The 22,705-nt window shown below is 34.2% G+C and overlaps 1 protein-coding gene across 1 annotated transcript; it reads left to right on the top strand.

Annotated features, from left to right (window-relative positions):
- The first annotated feature begins 372 nt into the window (after nt 1-372).
- Nucleotides 373-11,098, top strand: LOC125869078 (serine/threonine-protein kinase PBS1). Its single transcript, XM_049549642.1, has 5 exons — nt 373-705; nt 1,069-1,271; nt 5,523-5,712; nt 9,636-10,027; nt 10,294-11,098. The coding sequence occupies exons 1-5, from the start codon at nt 579-581 to the stop codon at nt 10,786-10,788; spliced, it is 1,407 nt and encodes a 468-aa protein (XP_049405599.1). The 5' UTR covers nt 373-578; the 3' UTR covers nt 10,789-11,098.
- Nucleotides 11,099-22,705: the final 11,607 nt, after the last annotated feature.

Here is a 22,705-nt window from a genome sequence, read left to right as displayed (position 1 = left end):
ACACATCTATTGTGAAAATAATTACTGATATATGTATTTTACCAAATTATCCCTATTAAATGATGGTAAAGGAGTATTAAAAATTAAAAAAAAGTATTAAGTCTTGAAAAATAATTTGATTAAACAGTATTTAATGGTGAGAGTAAATATGAAAAAATATAATACTTTTTTTTCATATGTCAAAAGTGATAAATAAAAATAAAAATATATTTTAAGAAAAAGTGAAGGGAGGGAATGATATTTATGGTAACCAGCTACCGGTGAATGTGAAAGGAAGTAGTAGTAGAAGATGTAAGTCAAAGATGGTTTTAGGGAGAATTTTAGAAGAGATATATATATATATATAGCAACACACTTGTAGAATTGTATGTATCGGTGTGTGGAAGAGAGAGAGAAAAAGACGCGCACAAAGCAAAAGTGTGTAAATGTAATGAAAAGCCGGCTACAAGCAAATTATCCTTTCCCCTTGTAAATCTTACTGGTTCTTCATCTAAGCACTAGTTGTTGCTGATCACACAGTAAACGATTGAGCTGAGGAACATCGCTTTATCTGTTGATTTGATTGGATCTGTTAATAAATGGGTTGCTTCTCCTGTTTTGATTCTAAAGAGGATGAGAAGTTGAATCCCCAAAAAGATAGAGATGATTCTAACCGCAAGCAACCCCATCTCACCGCTCCCTCAAATATATCCAGGTTATCTTCAGGTTTGTCTTTTCTCTCATTCCATTTATCAAATTATCTATTTTTATTACATCAACTTGAAAACTCAACTACTAAGATTCCCCAAGATATATGTTGATCTCTCTCTTTTAACTAGGGGGAAATTAAGTTCCAGATAGCCAACCAACTAAGTTATTAAGATTCCCCAAGATATATGGTTCTCAATTGATCGGAGGGTGTCTCTGTATCAATCTTGAACGGGATTTAAGTAAGATCAATCTCCCCCAAAAAATGAAATGGGGATAGAATTTGGATGAAAGGTCTATTTGGATTATTCCCTTTTCTGTTCGCAGCTCCTAAGTTAGATTTTTTTCTCTACTTATGGATCTCCACTGTTTTACTTACAGGGGCAGACAGACTTAAAACAAGAAGTACCAATTGTTCAAAGAGAGAATTTTTGGGGATAAAGGATGCACCTGATGTTCAGATTGCTGCACATACATTTACTTTCCGTGAGCTTGCAGCTGCTACTAATAACTTCAGGCCAGAATCTTTTATAGGTGAAGGAGGGTTTGGTCGTGTGTATAAAGGGCAATTACCTAGCGGTCAGGTAAATTCCTTTTGAGGTTTGTTCTTTTAGTTCTCCTAGATTATCATGCAACCAGGTGATACCCCTTTTTGTCCGTGTTATCGGCCCTTCCCCCTTGTTCCTTTTCCTTCTGCTAGTACTTGGAATTGGAGGGTTCGGGGTAGCAGTATGAAGCCTGCCAGCACTCTGGCATAGGCAGTTCTTATATCAGAAATTGTTACAATGTGCTTGAAAGAAATAGGTAGAGGAGCCAATTAACTGACCTCCAGTCTTTAATTATTTAAGATTTCCTTGTTCTGGTAGTTCTCATGTTGGCAGAACATAAGAGGTAATTGGTTAGGAAATGAGGAGAGATAGGTAGAAGGAGAGAACCAAGTTTTTTTTATAGTGATATTCAGAAATAGAACGTAATTGTATCTGTTTGGTTATCACTAGTTTCTTTCATCCCACTTGGTCTTCCTTTTCTGTAGTCTTGTGTGAAGAAACTAAAAATTTGTGGAACAATCACCTCAATCACCCCGCTTGTGTGCATTGAATGAATCTAAAAGCACACATGTTCATAGAGGGGCTGCATCTGGCTAAAAGTAAACCAGAAAATGATCTCTCGGTCTTTTTTTTTCACCAAGTTGAACACCGAAAAGCAAATGGTAAAGCAGGCCATTAATGATGCTTATTGTAGCTGGTAGGAAATAGGAGCTTAAGACATCATGTTCCAATGACAAATCTGCTGGAGTTTGATTTCTGGACTCCCTTTCATCTGCTCAGGGACAGAGCCAAGATTTCCCCATGATGGAGATGAAAATTATGCTTGATATGCTGAAATGCTAAGTTGTCATATCCTAGATGGATAATTTTAAGGGATCCTAGATGGCTCATTTTCTTATAGAACTTAATTGTGAGATATCACCAATTTGTCTTTATAGCCTGATTAATGTGGCAGGAAAATAATGCATTAATTCAAATACAATAGAGGAGGAGGAGACACAGAATTTTAAGATATTCCACAGATATAGTCCAAGTAAAACTCGTGTTACCTTCATTTTCATGCATTTGTCTTGATTTCTTGTCCCTTCTACCACATATGTAATATCATGAAAACATATGATAGCATCATGATGACAAACATCCATTAAAGGACTTGGATAAAGCTTGGGAATCAAGAAGATGTTTATCGTGGAAGAAGAGCTCAAGAATGAGCCCGAGAATATGCTTATCGTGGAAGAAGAGCCCAAGAATAACCCCAGGAATTATGGCAAATAGTGGACTAAGTGATACACATATTTCATGGTCCAGGAAAACAGAACAATATCCAGAAGATAAAGACTAATTGCCTAGGGCTTTATTATTTTTGGTGTAAGCAAGTAGTGATGGGAGATGCTGAAAATGTGTTTAATATTATTGACTGGTTGTAACTAGAAGATCCTAGGAATGATGTAAGTAAAACTTTTTGGAGGGGGACTACACTTTGATGTAGTATACCTGTGGATAAATAGAAGTAATGTTTCCTTTCTCAAAAAAAAATATTTCATGGTCCAAGTTCAAGTCCAAAAGGAAGAAAATTGAGCCACATGGAGCCCAAAAGAGTGTCAAACATGCAGCACAAAGAGGGCTGAATCCACGCCCAAAAAGGGGTGTGTTTTGATGCAAATTTCGCATCTTTCCTTATCTTTAGTTAGGTAGTTTGGGAAGAAGTGTGATATTTGTTGTTCCCTGAACGCACATTCAAGTATACCTAGTCGTACGAGTAATAAAGTGTTGTTCAGAGCGTCAAACCCACAGGGACTTGTAATTAACTATATACTCAATTAAACGATCCTAGTTATATATACAAGGATTAAACTCCAAAGTCGTGTTTCTAAATTAATTAAAATAAGTAAACAAATAATCAACTACCCAATGAAGACTTACCTACTAGCCTTTAGAAATATTCACACTTGTAATGGCCATGAACATTAACAAATTTAGTCATGTTAAAACTTAGAAAGTATAACCATTTTTTATGGATATATATCTTATTGATGCATACCCCAAAGTTTATAAAGCTCAGTGTACAATTTTGTGGCAATATTATTTACCTCATGAAAACATCCTTTATGACAAAAAAATAACTTGTTGACCATGTCATATCCACATTTTATGAGATAAAGTTATGATAATATTAGAATATTATTTGAAGGGAGAGTAGGAAGACAAAGAAATTACTTTACTGGTTTGATTTCCTCCACCGTTTGCTGCACGAGTATGGGTACATCAAACTCTTGTATAATAATCTTATCCATGTCCATGATTTTCATCTGTAAGCCTAAACCAACTGATTGAATAAAGTAGAAATTTATAAACAAATTAAAACATATCTGTTGACTCTAGCATCAGACCAAATCTCAGTGACTAGCACAATAATTAAAATCGTAAGGCCAGCACCAACAAGAAAATGAACTAGAAGGTGATGATATTTAGAATCTCATGTTGATAACATGTTATGAAACTATAAAACTATAAGAAGAACAATATAGTAGGGAGAACTGAGAAGAGGGAAGACTTCTTATTCTCTGGAGGGATTCTTTACAATGAAGAGAATCCTTTAATTTATAGGGGAAAATTAACTTGGTCCCTAAGTTAGGGTTCCTAACTTTTCTCCAAAAGATACATACAAAATAAACATCAACTATAATATAAATATTTTTATAACAAGAAGTGATTTTTTGTTATTTTTCGAACAACAACATTATTATTAATAGAATTTGAAAGGTTTCTCTTCTTTTACACCTTTCTGTTTGATGACTATGGTTTTATCTTGCAAGAAACATTCTTTAAGAGGTTAGTCTAATTCTTAACTTGATATCTTTAGTTTCTATTAAAATAAATTAAAGAATGTATTTGTCTTCTTTTCTTTTTTTTTTTACAAAGAAAGAATGTAAATACTAATTAGTATTTAGTCTCTAATTTCATCGAAATAGGGGTCTAGATCACTTTGTTATCTAAGTTCTTGAATTGACTCTATTAATACTATAATTAGCTTTGATCCGTTAATTTTTAAGTACGAAGATCAATTAGGGTTCTTAACACTTTATTATAAAATTTGGAGTTGTTATTATCGAATTTCGCATATCTTTAAATTCCTATCTTTAATCTTCATATTTTCCATTCTGCATTATTTTCTTGTTTTCTTTCAAGTAACCGGATTCTTATCAAAACACCTTCGAATTCTTGTCCCTTGTTTCTTAGCATAAATCTAGTGTATTCTGATCTTATAAGATTTTTGTGAAGTAAAGTCAGTGTATTGTTTACTGCCAGATACAACCACAAAAGAAACTCACAAGTCATAAATACCAATGATGCTACAAAAGTTTCAGTATGTGGGCTTCTGGTTATATTTTAAGGAGAAACTAATAAATCTGAATAAAGCAAGCTCAAGTAAATGTTAATTATTTACAAACTGTGATAACTTTTTCTAAATGTATCCCTTCCTATTACAATCATGTCAACTTCTTCACCAATATTGAAGGAGAGATTGCTATCATTTGAAACTTCCCTTGTGGCTAAACAACGTTATTATTACCATTACTCCTAAAGTTTTGAGGAGCATTGCCAATTAGAGTATTCTTTTTTTTTTTTTTTTTGATAAAACATTGCCAATTAGAGTATCTTAGCATATATAAATTAGTAACAAGGTTGAAGCAAGACAGTGCTGTAGAATTCCATAGCTTTCATAATTCATAAAATAATTCTTCTTGAAACTACCCGTGTAGTTGTACATATTATTGATAACGTTTCTTCTAGACTCTTGAAGAGCACTACAAAAGGAGGTAAATTTCAGGCCTAAATGTTCAAGCAAGGCATTTTCATAAAACTCACGTTAACTAATTCTCAAATCTATAAGATAGTTTCTATGAAGAAACTCAGAAAAATGCTGGATGAAAGAAATAACAAGAGATTAATAGTTTAGTAGTTTACGCTTATACCATGCCATGCCATTTCTAACATGTGCCATTAGCTGTGGTGATTGAACATTCTGAGTGGATCACAAGGAAATAAGATATTCAACTCATTTGACTCTATATGGACAAAAATGTTAGAAGTACCATCTTGAAGCTTCTTAAGTCCAAGCTTCGGTCTCTAATCATTGTCAAGGTTTCATTCGCCAGAAGTTTGAATTTATTTTATATTATGCAACCATTAAATGTGAAGATTCTTGAACGCCCCAGGTAGTTGCTGTAAACTTTTGTTCCTTCAGTTAAATATGTTTGATGAATAATTGGTTGATCTTCCCAGGTTGTTGCAGTTAAGCAATTGGATAGGAATGGGCTTCAGGGGAATAGAGAATTTTTAGTGGAGGTTCTTATGCTTAGTCTTCTTCATCATCCTAACTTGGTGAATTTAATTGGTTACTGTGCTGATGGGGACCAGAGGCTTCTTGTCTATGAGTTCATGCCTTTGGGATCACTAGAGGATCACCTTCATGGTAACCTATTTTGCATGTCATTCTGCTTGTCTGATTTATATTTCTTCTCTGTTTATGTAGCATGTGGCTTATACCCCATAACATGCAGCAAGATATTCCATATGTATTACTTCTTGTGTCCCAAAACTGAAGTTGGGATATCTATTTTCAGTGCAACTTCTGAACTCTTCTTGAGATAGAATTTTACATGTTTGTAAACTTTATTATATGAATTACATTTTTATCAAAAAAATGTTCAGAAAAATATTTGTCAAAGACAAAACTGTTGGACTATCTGGATAGTGACATTCTTCGGGAGGGAGAGACCATGGTGGAGCTACAATGACCTAAGTTGTTCAGACTCTTTATTTCTGTGCCGCACCCATGTTGACACGACACGGTTGTGTGATCCATACACGATCTGGTCCAGTGTTCTTAAAGGCGAGCGCCTTTCGCATTTGGCGACAAGGCGTGGCGTGGCGAGGGGTCTGCGCCTATTTTCGGCGAGGCGTGGCGAGGTCAAAAAGGCGAGCCAAGGCGACTCGGTGACGTGGAATGGCGATGTAATAGGCGTCGCCTTTTTGATTATTTTTTTAAAAGTCTGAATTTTAATAATTAAAAGCCAAATTAGGGTTTTTTTTGGGTCTTTTTTCAAACCTGATGTCGCGACTGGAAACTTGAAATCAATACCTCGACTGGAATTAGAGTTCACGACGACTGCTGCTGTTGCGAGTTCGACTGGAAACTTGAAGTCGCGAGTCGCGACTGCTGCTGCTGCGAGTTCGCGACGACTGTTGCTGCGAGTTCTCTCTTCTCTTACGTGAGTCGTGACTTCTCTCTTCTCTTCTTTTCTCGAATCAATCTCTCTTCTCTTCTTTTGCTCTGTTTTTAGTACTCTCTCAGTCCCTCTGTTTTTTATTGTGAAGTCTAATTTCTGAAGAAGAACTGAAGCCACTGCCCACTGCCTACATTTTAAAATAAAATAAAATATTTGACTTATTTATACTCATTAACCTAAATCACTTATCTCGTTAGGGTTATGTTTTTGAATTGAAATATTTGCTAATATATGTTATTGTTATTGAGATTTTGGATATTTATATATGCAATTAAATATTTTTAATTTTTGGTATTAATTGGCGCCGCAATTCAAAAAGGCGAGCGCCTCGCCGCTCGCCTCGCCACGTGGCGAGGCAGGCCCTGGTCGCCTTTTGTCGCCTCTCGCCGTCCAGAACACTGATCTGGTCAATTGATTATGAGTACTTTGACAAAAATCCATACAGAAATTTGGGACAAATAAAAACAAAAGCTAAGGTGAAATTGAAGAACATGGAATAGTTTATATATAAAAATTTCTATGTCAGTCCTTTTTCTTTTATCTCCTTCTGGGATTTTCATCTTGGATCAATAGCTTCTCTTCAGAATAACGTATAAATTTTTCACGTAATGTCTCGTAATTTAGACATACTTTTATAAATCTATTTTTAGATAGTTGAATTTTGTTAGCTGAACCTCTGCACCCATATTTGTACCCCCGAATCGTAAAAGTTAGATCATGAAGGATCCAACCTCTAGATGTGCACCCATATCGAATACTTGCACTCGAGTCCAAGGGTGGTTAGTTGAGCACCCTTCGTCAGAAGTCACACAGTCTATATAGTTAAAACTGTTAGGCCCTTTCTTAAAAAAAAAAAGAATCAGACTTGACATACTGGTTTGTTCTATATGGTTTCTCTCCATAACCAACCAGCTCTGAATTTCTCTCTTTCTAAATCAAATATCAAATTTGGCGTTTCTCTTTCTTTTTCCTGATCCCATTTATTTCAATTCTTGACAGTTACAGGAATTAGATTTTTAGATATCCTATAAAATCTGTTTCAACTAATTCACTGATCAGGTGAATTAAATTTTTCATTGGTCTATACATATGTTATACTCAAATTATTATCTTTACTTTAATTTTCTTATTTTATTTTAAAACCAAATTCTTTCTCCTTTCTTTTTCTTTTGTTTGCTTCGAACAAAATTGAGTTGTGTTAGCGAAATTCCTCGAAAAAAAGCAGTGCATCCTTACATTAAAGAATTGCTCCCTAGTCTATACATGTGACAATTTGTTCTATTGAAGTTATTTTTCTTCTTTTTTTTTTAATTTAAATTTAAAACCAAACTCATCTCTTTTTTTTCTTTGCTTCTGCAAAAAAATATGACAGTGGGGCCTCTAACTCAACCTCAAAAAAGCTAGCTCAATGCGCTCCTATGTAAAAGCAGGATAAGTAAAAACAATGTGGTGTTCCTCGAAGCAGGATAAGTAAAAGCAAAGGAACTTTTGGTTAAAATTGAGTTCCTATGTAAAAACTTGTCCAAGCTTTGGCGGTCAGGGTTATGTCGTACTTGTTTTTTTTTCTTTGTTTCTCACCCGGTGTCCGGTACCCACATTGGAGTCCGACTAAATCTGTATTCACGCCACGAAGTCCCACATTGGGGGGTAAAGCGCTCCCTAACAAAAGCTACTCCGTACCCAAGGGGACTTGAACCCGAGACCTCTTGGTTAAGGAAGAAGGAGTACTTACCACTCCACCACAACCCTTGTTGGTGTGGTACTTGCCTTGGTTGGAGGTAACAGGTACCACATAGAATTAATTAGTGCACAATACTGCACATGTTTGTCTAGACACCAGGGTTATAAGAAAAAACCTATATGAAAAGTCAAAAATCAGTACAACAATTTGCAGAGTTCCCCTTAAATGAAAATGACTGGGATAACTTGCCTGGAAGAGACCATATTCTGCAAGCATTCAAGCTGGCAGTACCCAAGTTCTCATTAGAGGAATCTTTTCCATGAAATAACACAAAGCATCCAGTTGATTTCATCAGGGTGGCTAGGCCTGATTTTGTGCTTGTTGCTTATATATATTATCTGCCTACATATTTAAATGTAGTATTGTGCTATATGCAGCGACCAATATTCCATGTAATCTTATATCTCAGTCTGTAGTTACATATGACTCGTTCCTTGCACATACGAATAAAAAAAATATTGTTCCTCACACATGGACTTAGATCTAAACCGACTGCAGTGATAATATCATTTCTTGTCCCACCAGAATGTCTTATATTGGCATGACCAGTGGTGGATCTAGTGGTGGCCGAGGGTGTTCATCCGAACTCCCTCGGTAAAAACTTACACTATATATAAGGTAACTTTTAAATTTTGTACAGATATATATTGATTTTAAATCCCCTAAACACGAGTAGAAGTTGACTTAGTGTTTTAGGGGTTCAAAATTCACCTTGAACTTGAGGTTCCAAGTTCAAATCTCAAACCCTACTGGCCATGACACCATTTATCTGAGGGAAATATTCACGGATCCAAAATCGGTGGGGTTGGTGTTAGTTCATCTCATCTATGATTTTCCTTTAGTTTGTACATTTTATTGTTCTTAATGTTGTACATCCCTAAGAGTCTGAACCCTTGTTATGCAGTAAGTACGCCTGATGAGTTCTATATTTATAATCTCAGGGAAGGTTATCTTTACCTTTCCATTATTAATGCTGCCTTGTTGTTTCTGTGACAGTCCTCAAATGCTTGAAACCTGCCTGCCACTCTTCCCATTCTATTATGGGATATGCCCGGGATTATATCCGAAGAACCAGTGTTGTATAGATGATAATTTAGGACTAGGAGATGGAAGAATAGAATCCTTGTATCCCATGGGTCCCTAATATGATGGTGGTTTAAAGAGCTCTTATGGCTTTATGATTGTATAGCTGTCTTATAAACCTAGCCATTTCTCTCTAAGGCATACTTTTGATTGCCAGTTTTCAACTTAGATCTTGCATGTTACCCGTTTCATTAGTTTTTTATGAACAATAATATACTGCAGAATTTTGTGACTCTAGGCTTTGTGTTCTTTAGTGATCTCATGTGAATAAGTGGTGTGCAGATCTCCCTCCTGATAAAGAGCCACTAGATTGGAACACGAGAATGACGATTGCATCTGGTGCAGCAAAAGGTTTGGAGCACCTTCATGATAAGGCGAACCCTCCTGTTATTTATAGGGACTTCAAGTCATCCAACATATTGCTTAAAGAAAACTTTTTCCCGAAGCTTTCTGATTTTGGGCTAGCAAAACTTGGTCCTACTGGAGACAAGTCACATGTGTCCACAAGGGTCATGGGAACTTATGGTTACTGTGCCCCTGAGTATGCCATGACTGGACAATTGACTGTCAAATCTGATGTCTATAGTTTTGGGGTTGTGTTCTTGGAGCTTATCACTGGACGTAAGGCTATTGACAGCACCAAACCTCAGGGAGAACAAAACCTTGTCGCATGGGTAATTAATCTGCTTATTTCTTTCCTTTAGTTTAGCAATTTGTTGATTTATTTTACTCGTGATCATGTCCAAGAGTGGAGCCACCTATTGGGAAGGGGATTCAAGTGAAAGTAATTTAAGTGATGGGTTCAAATCCCAAGTGTGTCATTGTTGTATTTTTTGAATCCCCTTGGCAGAATTCCTTGCTCTGCAACTGATCACATTTTTGTGTGAAAATAACAAATTGAATGATTGACTATCCTTTGTAATTCTGAATGTATATCCAGGCTAGGCCACTGTTTAATGATCGTCGGAAATTTGCAAAACTAGCTGATCCAAGTCTTCAAGGACAATTTCCAATGAGAGGTCTGTACCAGGCTTTAGCTGTGGCCTCCATGTGTATCCAAGAACAGGCTGCTGGTCGTCCGCTAATTGGGGATGTGGTCACTGCCCTTTCTTATCTTGCAAATCAGTCATATGATCCTGGTACAGTTCCTGGGCAAATTCATAGATTTGGGGCAGACAGTGTTGATAGGAGAAATAAAGATGATAGAGTTGGAAGAATATTTAGGAATGAAGATGGGGCAGGAGGAGGATCAGGACGGAAATGGGACGTGGATGGAGGATCTGAGAAGGAAGATTCTCCAAGGGAAACAGCAAGGATGTTAAACAGGGATTTGGATAGAGAAAGAGCAGTTGCAGAGGCTAAAATGTGGGGCGAGAATTGGAGAGACAAGAGAAGACAAAATGGTCAAGGCAGTTTTGATGGGGGTAACGAATAGTCATTAGATGTTCGATCATTCCCCAGCTAGCTGTACCGTTGATAAGGTAGTCTTGATCTGAGCTTAATTTGTAGTTGATCGTCTGTAAAAATTAACATTTCCACCATCTTATCTTAGGTAAGTGTGTAATGGAGCTAAAAGGGAACTCTTACACAGAGGACAAATGAGGAAAGAGAGGATATATTTCAAAATTGTGAGTAAAGACATGTCTCAACTACTTAGCTGAGGATCATTTACTGTCTGTAATCTTTGATCCTAAACATGTTATACTCTAATCTTGATTGTGTTATATGACAGAAACTTGATTTTACTCCTCTCTGCTCCTTTTCTTATTTTAATTTATTCTTAAAAAAATTACAAGTATTAACACAATATTCAACTCTTAAGTAACACAGATTAATCAGGAATGAAGATATCTATATCTATTTGTAGTTAGGGTTGTTCATGGTTATGGTTATAAAACCAAACCAAACCGCCATCCGAACCAAACCAATTAAAAAAAATCAATATTTGGTTTGATTTGGTTAGGTTTGGTTTTAAATTTTGAAAAATCGATATTATTTGGTTTGGTTTTGGTTTTACTAAAAATTAATTGCAAAAATAACCAAATCGAACTGAGAAGTTATATGTATAAATTTTATAATTATTTATAAATAAAATATAAGTATTTTGATAAATTAATCAACTTAAGCCTTTAATTTTACTATTTTTTGAAGTCCGACACTTAAATTTTAGCTCAACTATTAAAACCTTAAGTTTAGATCCCTCAATATTCATTACTTTAAAGATCACACTCTCTCTGTATTTTATAAAATTTTCTAACGCAACATTGAATAATTTAAAGCTCAAGCTAAAGAAGATGGTAATTGATTAGTTTTGACTATGAAATATTGGTTTTTTTTTTAAAGTAATTTCTTAATATTTTAAGGTGTAATTTTATTGAAAAGTCTATTGACAAGATGTTGAGATCAGAATATTGAACCAACTTTATGCTATTGACAATGAGTTTTTTTAGTTTTTGAAACTTGGTAGATTGGATGAATCACTATGTTCGTGTAATAGCTTATTTGTGAATTATTCATGTACTAAGTGTTCAACAACCTTATTACTTTCCTCAACAACCTTATTACTTTCGAACCGAAAGAACCGAAGAAACCTAACCAAACCAAACCAAACCGACGATAACCAAACCAATAGTTATTTTTTTGATTTGGTTTGGTTTGGTTTTAGATATTTAAAAACCGATTTAAATTGGTTTGGTTTTGGTTTTAACTAATAACCGATCCAAACCGAACCATGAACACCCCTATTTGTAGTATATATTAAAGAGTAAATTACAGAAATCACATACTTTTAAGGCAAAATTACAATCTATCCCTTAAAAGTTTATAATGACAAAAATCCCTCAAACAGATACAATAATATAAGTGTTGATACATTAATCTAATGCGTGAGATACAATAATATAAGCGTTCATACATGGGCGAGATACAATAATATAAGCGCTGATACATTAATCTGATGCGCGAGATACAATAATATAAGCGTTGATACATTAATCTGATGCGCGAGATACAATAATATAAGCGCTAATACACTAATCTGATGCGCGAAAATGAGGGATTTTGGAGATTTGTAAAACTTATAGGGGATAATGGTAATAAGTAAATTAAAAGGCGGAATTTTTGTCATTTTTCCTATATTATATTAAAATCAAGGAGGTCCTTAAAAGTTAAAAAACTGTTGGTTGGACTTTTTGTTTTTCATTAAAAGACTACTATAGGAAAAATGTGATGTACTATTTTGTTTCAATATATTATTTAAGTATTTTATAATATTGGCTATTAAATATATAGGAAGATCTATGAAAATTAACGACTCCTACCAAAATGGTAAAACAAAAATGTATGGGTATGCACATGAAAAATTAAGGGGATTTCTAAAATATATGAATCCTAAAATATATGGGAAGAACCCTAATAAAGTAAATATATATAAAAGTAATTAGATGTCTATTTTTAATACTAGGAGAATTAATGTTGGTAGGTTTTCTTTTTCCTTTTTATAGTCTTTGTCGTAGGTTGGCTGAATTGCATTATGCTGCCAACATGGAATTAATTTGTACTCTGCTCATGACTTTGGAGGCATGAAATTATTTAGTTTTGATTCAAAATTTTCAATTGTCTTCTCCACATGCTTTGCTAATTGATTAACATGTGAGTAATTTTTTTTAATACAATTTAATTGTAAGGTGAAGATTTAAAGAAATATATATATGAAATGGGGTAAGTTGATTTTCAATCATTATATATTAGTGTCAACTGTCAATGTTTATTTAATTAAAATTTATTAATATCTTTGATGTATTTTTTAAAATATTTTTACCCTGCATGCTGTAAAATTTTATTCTATCAAGTGTTATGTATATAGAAATTTTGGAATATATGCTTGCAGAATATCAAAGTAGGACCTTTGACTAAGGTATCCAATATTACAGAAAGTCTATCAATATAACAACGATGATGCGCTAGAATCAATGATATGCTTTAGTTCATTCAATTTATAGGATTATTGAATAAGGTACCCATTTGCAACAAATTTTGAAGTGATAGAAAATAAATTGATATCACAATGAAATATAAAGAAACATAATTTTATTGATCAAGATTGTGAGTATAATTATGTTTCTCCCTTGATCCTTATTTCTTTAGATTTCTCTATAATTCGAGGGGCGTTAATGACGTATTTCTCGAACTAGAATGATTTGAACTTGATCTCCATAATACGAAGGCCGTTAGTGGCGTATTTCTCGAACTAGGATGATTTAGACTTGATCTCCATAACTCGAGGGCGACGTATTTCTTGAACTAGGATAATTTGGACTTTTATCTTTCATGAATGGATTTGTGGATCTTCTTGAAGTATTGATTATCAAGAAGACTGGAATATTTTGATCTCATCGTTGTGAATATTCCATGAATTTGTGGAATTTTTGAGATCTTCTTATCCTTTATATTGACATGAACTAGAGTTTAGGGTTGTGTAGCCTCCAAGAATCCTAACTGGAATCGAATACATCTTGTAAAGTCCTAACTAGAATTGAACACGTTTTGTAGAGTCCCATAAATTTTCAATGTCTACAAATGCCCCCTGCTTCAAGGCTTGTCAAAGTGTAGACTTCATGAAACTTAAAGACGAGACTTGATGTACTAATTATTCTTCCACCTTTGCGATTTTGTGGCTTCAGATTTAAATATTTTATTTGCATCGAGAAAAGAGATGAAGGACATAATTGGTCCCACTGGGCATGTCAATTTGTTTGCAACAAATTTTAAAGTGATAGAAAATAAATTGCAATCACATAAAATATATGAAAAAACATATCGAGCAACCCACAAAGATCAAAAGCTAGATCTGAGCGTGCACTCATAAATCATAGATTAAAGCATGAAAAATAGATTAAAACCATTTCATGAAATTAAGCATAGAACCAAGGAATCACAAAAGCAATAGAACAATAAATCAAATACCCAAATAGCTTTGTCTATTTCTAGCACAAAAGCCCCAATTTCATATGCACAATTACAACCACAATTCTAGCAATTTAATGTAAGGAAATGAAGAAGGGAATAAGAGATTTTACTATATAAGCACACAATCGTCAAACTCAAATGTGAATTGTGAGGCAACTTGTCTTCAAAGTCTCAACTCAAAATATAAACACTACAAATTAGTGCTCTTCCTTAGGCTAAGCTAAAAGATCCACTCTCCTAAAAATTATCTCCTTTAAAATTTGATCTCTATAATGCTTCTCTCCAGCCCCTTTGTGAGAATATTGATCCAATGCCTGAGACATTTCAAATTAGCCCTTGACTAAGAAGGCGGGCTTCGCAAGAGCGGATGGAAGTTAGCAAAAGCGACATCCCATCATGTAAGTGAACCCCGCCCTTTGTGGCTAGCTCGCAAAAGCGACTCCCGCACGATCACTTAAGTGACCTGCTGACCACCTTTGACCGTTCGCTTAAGCGAACCTTCACTCACAAGTGCGACATCAGAGACCCAATTTCTTCCAGATTCAACTTCTTTTCAGCTTCTTTTCTACTTTTATCCATCATTTTACTTGCTAGCAACAAATACTTGAAATCAACACAATTCAATGGATAATTGGACTCTTTCTCTACTTGAGTGTCACAAAATCACAAGAAAAGAGTCTCAAATGAGTCGAAATTCATCACTAATCAGAGCTACTCCTTAAGTTCCCTCAACATAGCTGGAGCCATCAGATAAGGCAAAATATAAACTAACCACGTGTCATCTCAATGTCAATGTCGAAGTCAATATCACGGTGAGAAGGAAGACCAGATAGATCGATATGAAATACGTTAGAGAACTCTCTAACCATCAGAACTGACTCAAGAGAAGGGGTCATCACTAGTATCACAAACATAAGCAAGATAAGGTAAACACCCTTTCCTACCAACTGTTATGCCCTTAGAAATGAAATCACACCCCTCACATATGGCTATCAGTACCTGTCCATATAATCAAAGGGATACGAGGCATACACAAAGTGATAGTCTTAGAAAAGTAATCCAAGAATGCATGATATGGAGATAGCCAATCCATATCGTTGAACCAAGTCAAAATCCACCATATTTAACAGAATCAAGTCTACCCAAGTATGATACCCTAAGATGGACACTACTAAAAAATCACCTACTGTAAAATCTACACACATAGGCACCGACAACGACTCCCAAGATAACTCCAAATGCATAGCATAATAAGAAGATTCATATGAATAAGTAGACCCTGGATCAAACAAAGCTAAAGAAAACCGACGAGAGATAGAGATTGTACCTATGATGACAACATCCAAAGCCTACCCCTCTGGCCTACTCGGGAAGGCATACATATGGTCGCATCTACCTTGACCGCCTGACCTACCTGACTAAGGACCACCTCGAGTACCCTAGAGACCACCTCTACTACCCTATGAGCTGCCTCTAGTCGACTATATCAGATCCCTAGGGCCTGAACATGTTGACCTATTGCCTGTAGTGACCGATCATGGGTAAATCTCTAGCAAAGTGTCTTAGCACGCCACATGCATAACAACCCCTAACATAAGCAACCTTTTGAGATGACTTAGTTGAACCTGATTGTCCACCACGACCCAAATACCCAAAATGCAAACCCCAAGAAGTATTACCCAAAGCCTGGTTGCCCTGACCACTAACACCCACGAAGCCACCATCTGTAATCTATAGGGCTACCTAAATCGTCCTACTAGGTTGAAACTGCTATGGGTTGCCTCTGCCGAAACACCCCCTACCATGAGACTGAGAGTTGTTAAAACCACCCTCGTGGCAGGGCCTATTATCGTTGCCCCCATAGTCCTCACGGCGTATCCCCTCAATGTTGCGTGCATGGTTTATAACCTAAAGAAATAAACAGTCTGACGCTACCATCAACTTTGTAGAAAAATGAAGGAGTAAAGGCAACCCTTTAATGAACCTACAAATTCGCTAATTCCCTTTCAACATAATCATAGTTCCATAGCTGGCTAGCTCATGGAATTGTGTCTCATACACAGATACCGACATTGATCCCTATGACAAGTCTGTGAACTTATTCTATAACATTTCTTCTCCCAAGCTGTGAGGTACATATTTTTCCAAAAAGGCCTTAGAGAATTGAGACAAAGTCATCGGAGGTGACCCGTCTTGCCTGCACTCAAGATAAGACCTCCACTGCTTTTTTGGTCCATCCATCTAGAAAGTAATGTAATAAACTCCGTGACTCAACTAAATTGAGGTTATGTAACCTCTTTTAGAAACTAACAGGAAACTCATGGGCATCCTCACCCAAAGTACCATCAAACCTATGAGGTCCTAACCAGATGAATCGTCCCAACATCTTTTGCTCCTCAAATGACATAACCGACTTAACTATCATAGAAAAAAACAATTGTCGACATCGGTGGAACCGCTAAGTGAGGAGCCGCAACATCATGGTGTGCCCCTAGTATCTAAACATAATGTACCTCTGCCTGAGCTGAAGATTGCACCTCATCTCTAACCTAAGGGCTAGCCGATATATTAGGAAAAGTCTCATCCTAGGACATACCCTTCATGAAGATGAGGATCTTAGACAAAGTATAATGAAGGACCAATGTGGCAACGAATCATTGCAGAGGGTGGGCAGACCCCACACCACCCAACTGGTGATGGACCTTCTCTACCTTTATAGTGGGCTCTGATGAAGGTTCCCTCTCTTGATCTCGGCATGGTGTTGTAGCCCATACTTTACCTCAACCCCTAGGTCACTCTTGGCCTCTGCCTCTAGTCGGGGCTCCATCAGTAGGAGCAGGAGGCCCAAAATTATCCCTCAGACTCAATAGCAAGTGAAATAGAAGAAATATAACCCGGATCAGCTCAACGCCCCCCCCCCCCCAAATGCTTTCTTGGGCTTAAAAATATAAGGTTAAACCCAAAATAATCCTTCGAGCCACCCAGAATGCTTCCTGGATCTTACCTGTCAATAAAAGTCGCGAGAAATCATATGTTTAAAGAAATCCACCCTTTTTGTCCAAAAACTCTTTTACAATTAGTGTTTTTCCTTCCAAAATAACAAGTCCCCATAGTGAAATCAACAGGTTTCATGAAAAAGCCTCTTAAAAATGATAAATCCCAAGAAAGTGATGAAAATCTTTTAAAATTTCTTGAGTTCTCTTAAATAAGATCAATAACATGCTCCCTCGGAGCCCAAAATAGGTAGAGTACTGTAATAAGATCGTTTAAGGGTCTCAATTACATCTTCCCTTCATTTATGAACCAAAACATGTCAAAAGCATATGTCATGCACATGATTTCATACAAAACACAATCAAACTATTCTTTAAATCAATCACGCCACACAAACAACTGGTGGACATTCACTATAGTACAATCATACTAACCCGGACTCTAGTCATTCCAAGCCTAAGGCCTCAGGCCTACAAACACAATAATAATACTATAAAAGCCCAAAATGAACCAAAAAGACACACATTCGTACCAACCCAATCCAACACGCGTAAATCAAGTTTAAACAGCCTAGAAGCATTGTAAGGATCCTACGATGCCAACCATGACTAAGGATTATCCTAAGCTAAGGCTTTATGACTAAAAGCTAAGCTTAACCCAAAAATGGCCAAAAGGATAACTAAGCATCATACAATCCTAAATTCTCAACCTAAAACTTCCTAATGATCAGTGTTACTCAATATATATATATTACCTAACTAACCCAAGTCTAAAAAGGAATAAATCGTAAGCTCTGAAAAGCTGATGAAACTGACAATAATCTCATACGATATCAGATTCTCCGGTTGACCAAAGTCAACTCTTTCAACGTAAAGCTTTTTAAAAGGGAACAACTTACTTAAAGCTCTTTCGACTACCTCAGAAAGTGTGCCACCCATCTCGATACACCACATACACTACACAGAAGCTATGGAAATAGGCAAAACAGTAAATTTACACAAAAACAAGTAAATGACCACGAGGTCATTACCTTTCAGCATATTGTCAAAATAAAGTTGTGGTCAATTCTCGTGATGAGACAATGTTCAGTATCAAGGATAAATTATTAGTGCTTTTTAATGATTCCTAAGTTCCATACAATGTATAGCAAATAATGTGTCTATAGGAATACATATTTATTAGAAATCACCTATGTTAGTGTGAAATATATGCTGTTTTAAGGAGAGTTTTGTAAGACCAATTCTCTACACACTTAAGAACCAAACAATGTTTATGACTGGAAAAAAAAATGAGAATCAAAATCAGTTAAATGGTTAATTGTATGACTTATATGTTGTCTAGATATACATCAAAGCTCAAAGATATTAAATCTATCAATTGACTGAGTATATCTGATATATGTTCATTCTGAAAATTCAAAAGGAAACCTACTTATTCAGATGCAATTAATCCTTAATTACGAATCACACAATTTTTTCATGCATATGTTTTACCAATATAGTTATTCCCAATTCATGTGGAAAATTGTTGGATTTTTATTAAAGTTGAAATATTAAAAGAAGAGGTAGAATGTCAATTGGAAAATGGAGGGAAATAAGGTGCAGGGAAAATAAAGTTCATTTCTCTCTCATTGGTGGTGGGTGATAAAAAGGTTTGTTGTGTTTTTAAATAGAAACACTCATTCTAGTATCAAAAAGCTAAGAAGAGGGTCTCCCCTCGCGTTGTCATCGTTATCCATAACCTCAGATATGGTAATAGGATTAAATTCCTTTAAGATGCCTAGTAAATTCTGTGATTTCGAATATTTATTCTTTTCCTTTTAAAAGTTTCTTATTTCTATCTTTCCAATTATACATATTTTCTAATTTTTTAAATTTGAACACATATATATAACATACTATTGATTGCTAGAAGCCAAAATTCCTTCGGTATGGTCCATTTATAACACATATATGGGGTAGTGAAAGAAGACCAAACACTAAAATTATGATTTATTTTGGCCAAAGACGTGCCACCTCTGCCATTCTCTTTATTTGATATGCAGGAACAAGCCAACATTAATACTTGTCTTGTAAGGAGGAATTTCATTTTTCAATTTCATTAATTTGACTAATATCCTCCTCTTCTTGAAACTAGCTAATATACGTGGCTACTTCTCTTTTCACTCTTTCTTTTTAATTTCTTTTTCAGATCAAGGATGGGTCCCCGGTGTTATAATAGTGTGAAGAAAATATTAGGATCTGTGATGTTTATATACTTTCTTCGTTTCAATTTATCTGATGTAATTTCATTTGCATGAAGTTTGGAAAAGACAGAACAAAATTTGAAATTCGTAATCTAAAATAAGTTATAATAGTGTGAAAGACAGTATTATGATTCGTGACGCTTATATACTTTCTTCATTTCAATTTATCTGATGCAATATGATTTGCTTGAAGTTTGAAAAAAAGAAAGAAAAAGTTTGAAATTTGTAATCTAAAATAAGTTATAATAGAGTGAATTACAATATTAATTCGTGACATTGATATACTTTCTTCATTTAATTTATCTGATGTAATTTGATTTACATGAAGTTTGAAAAAGAAAGAAAAATGTTTGAAATTTGTAATTTAAAATAAGTTATAAATATTTGTGTGACTATAAATTATTTCATTAAGGATGAAATAGATATTTTAAAATTAAATTATTACTAAACATAAAATATGTTATTCATTAATTTTTGAACCCACTAAAAAAGAAACTTGTATAAATTGAGATAGCGAAAGTAACAAATTTAGAGTTGTCTTTGTTTGGGTCTACTAGGTGCTAGCTAGCAAGTAATGCAAGCTAGCCTTATGTCCCACATATATGATGAGATTAACTAGTATCTAATGACCATGAATGCTTATCTTACGTTGTCATGAAGTAATTCTAAGATTTACAATATATAGGTAAATTTTCAATTATGTAACCTTTTAATATTTGATTACAAATAAGGAAACTAATATTATGAAGTAACTTGAACTCTTAAGTTTATTCTAGCTGAGTTTATTTAAGATTATGACCCTCTTACCAAATGTAAGAGGATGTCACACTTTTATCATCAGTTTAATTGTATCATTGTTTCTTCAACACCATCAAATTCATTTGAAGTAATTTGAGGCATTTGAAGTAATTTGAGGCAATCAATAACACAATTCTATAACTTTTTGTTCATTATTTTTTATATCAGAATTTAGAAATGTGTAGAATTAAGAAAGAAGGCAATTTTTCTCATTAGTTCATTCAATTAGGGACACACCAGATTAAAATTATTTGACAATGTAAAATAAATTTTCACTATCAGTATATATTAATGAGTTTTTGGTCAAAATCATTCTTAAACTATGCCCCAAATTTAAACTATATTCTTAAAGTATCATTTTTAGCAGATAACATCCTTCAAGTATTTAAAAGTAACAATTTTCATTCTTCTACTTGAATTTATCAGAAAAGTAACGTATCCCACAAAAATTAAGTCATACCTTCGTAATTACTATTCTTAGATACGTCAAAAATACTATTGTGAATTTTTTGGTAATTGAGTTTAGCATTATGTAAAATCTTTTAATTTGACAGTTTTTTTTTTCATTTATTTTTCATGTAATTTGATATTAAAAATATTATTAGTTGAAATATCTTTCTTCTCAATTGAATATGCTAGAAGTGGCATTTGTTGGAGACTTCCGCTTCTAATAATGTAGAATGAAACTCAAATGCGAGACATAATAAATATTTTGATCACTTCAATATTAGATTGACCCAAAAACTTATTGATCTAAATACAGTTTGGCTTTGAAAAAGGTAAAGATAATTAAGCTCCAGCTTTTTTCCATTATTAAATGAGAAAAAGTACATATCATGTATCCTCACACCTTCCAAACATTTTTTGTTTCAGTAAGCAATGGTGTCTAAGATTTTTAATATTTTTTTCAGGAACTTCTTAGAGCAGGTAATTAAAAAAAATCCATTAGTAAATGAGAAAAAGAGCAGATCATGTATCCTCACACCTTCCAAACATTTTTTGTTTCAATAATCAATGGTGTCTAAGATTTTTAATATTTTTTTCATGAACTTCTTAGAGCAGGTAATTAAATTATGTAGGAAAACTATTGTTGATAGTCACGTAAACTGCTCATGTTTTTGTAGGATCCTTCAATTTTTTCTACGATAGCTAATAGAAGGATGAAGATTGTTCACCTTTAAATACTTGAATGATGTTTTCTGCTAAGAATGATACTTTAAGGATGTAGATTAAGTTTGGGATATAATTTAAGGGTCGATATTTTTGACCAAAAACTCTATATTAGTTAATCTCGCACTAGAAATAGATGAGTAAAGCTTGAAGCTAAAGAAAAGAAAAACAGGCTGACCTGGATGATATGGTGTGAAAGGATTTTTGACATCTAACCTAAAACCTTAAGGAAATTAGCGGAGCAACATTAATGTAATTTCATTGGGACATTCTCTCGCCTCTAGCTAATTAATAAGTAATGGGCAATGCTAAATGATCATAAAATTTGGTTAGATTTTTTTTCATTTTTTAGCTAAAAGGTATTAAAGTTAAAAGAGTAAAAATATTTTTAAAAGTAAAATAACATAAGTAAAATATAATTCTGGCCAAATTTTGTGGCAAAAAAGGATTTTTCCATAAGTAATACTTCTCCGTCAATTTATATGACCAACTTTCCTTTTTAGTTGATTCCAAAAAAAAGTTACTCTATCTATTCAATAATAGTTGTCCATCATACTATTTTGGGATGTCCAACAACACTTGTCCAGTTTATGAAATCAATGAATAATTTTACATTTAGTTTCTAATTTATCCTTATCATTAATTTTAGTCATTTCTCTATTACATTTTTCAAGATATTGTATTTATTATATTCAAAGGTTGATATAGTAAAATTACCCTTCTATTTGTAGTTTTTTAAGATGTGTGCAAAATCTATAGTGGACAAGTATAAATGAACAGAAGAAGTACATATTACTCCCTCTGTTTAAAAAAGAATGATTTCGGCCTTTCTGTTTTAATATGTTTAAAAAAGAATGACCTTTTTCTTTTTTTAGTAACATTTTAATTTCAGTTTTCCATGTGGCATGTTTAAAGCCATAAAATTAAAGGACAATTTTGTACATTTGACATAACTTTAATTTAGGACCACAAGATTCAAGTCTTCTTTATTTTCTTAAATTCTGTGTCAAGTCAAACTAGGCCACCCTTTTTAAATCGGAGGAAGTACATTCAACTTTAAAATGTTTATTTTATCCTTAATGAAATGATTTATAGTTCACAAACACCTATCACAGCCACAAATTTTAAAAATCTTCGTTTGTTAGACGAAAAAGAATCGGGAGTATACACTGCTAGA

The sequence above is a fragment of the Solanum stenotomum genome, chromosome 6 (genome assembly GCF_019186545.1).
Source record: "Solanum stenotomum isolate F172 chromosome 6, ASM1918654v1, whole genome shotgun sequence".
NCBI classification, from domain to species: Eukaryota; Viridiplantae; Streptophyta; class Magnoliopsida; order Solanales; family Solanaceae; genus Solanum; species Solanum stenotomum.
The sequence above is the reverse complement of the archived record's forward strand: the minus strand, read 5'-3'. Positions and strand labels throughout refer to the sequence as shown.

Bases quoted from the DNA above. Each gene is read 5' to 3' on its own strand.
- LOC125869078 (XM_049549642.1), top strand. From the start codon at position 579: ATGGGTTGCTTCTCCTGTTTTGATTCTAAAGAGGATGAGAAGTTGAAT. The intron at 1,272-5,522 runs GTAAATTCCTTT...TGATCTTCCCAG, and splicing joins GGCAATTACCTAGCGGTCAG to GTTGTTGCAGTTAAGCAATT. The intron at 10,028-10,293 runs GTAATTAATCTG...ATGTATATCCAG, and splicing joins AACAAAACCTTGTCGCATGG to GCTAGGCCACTGTTTAATGA.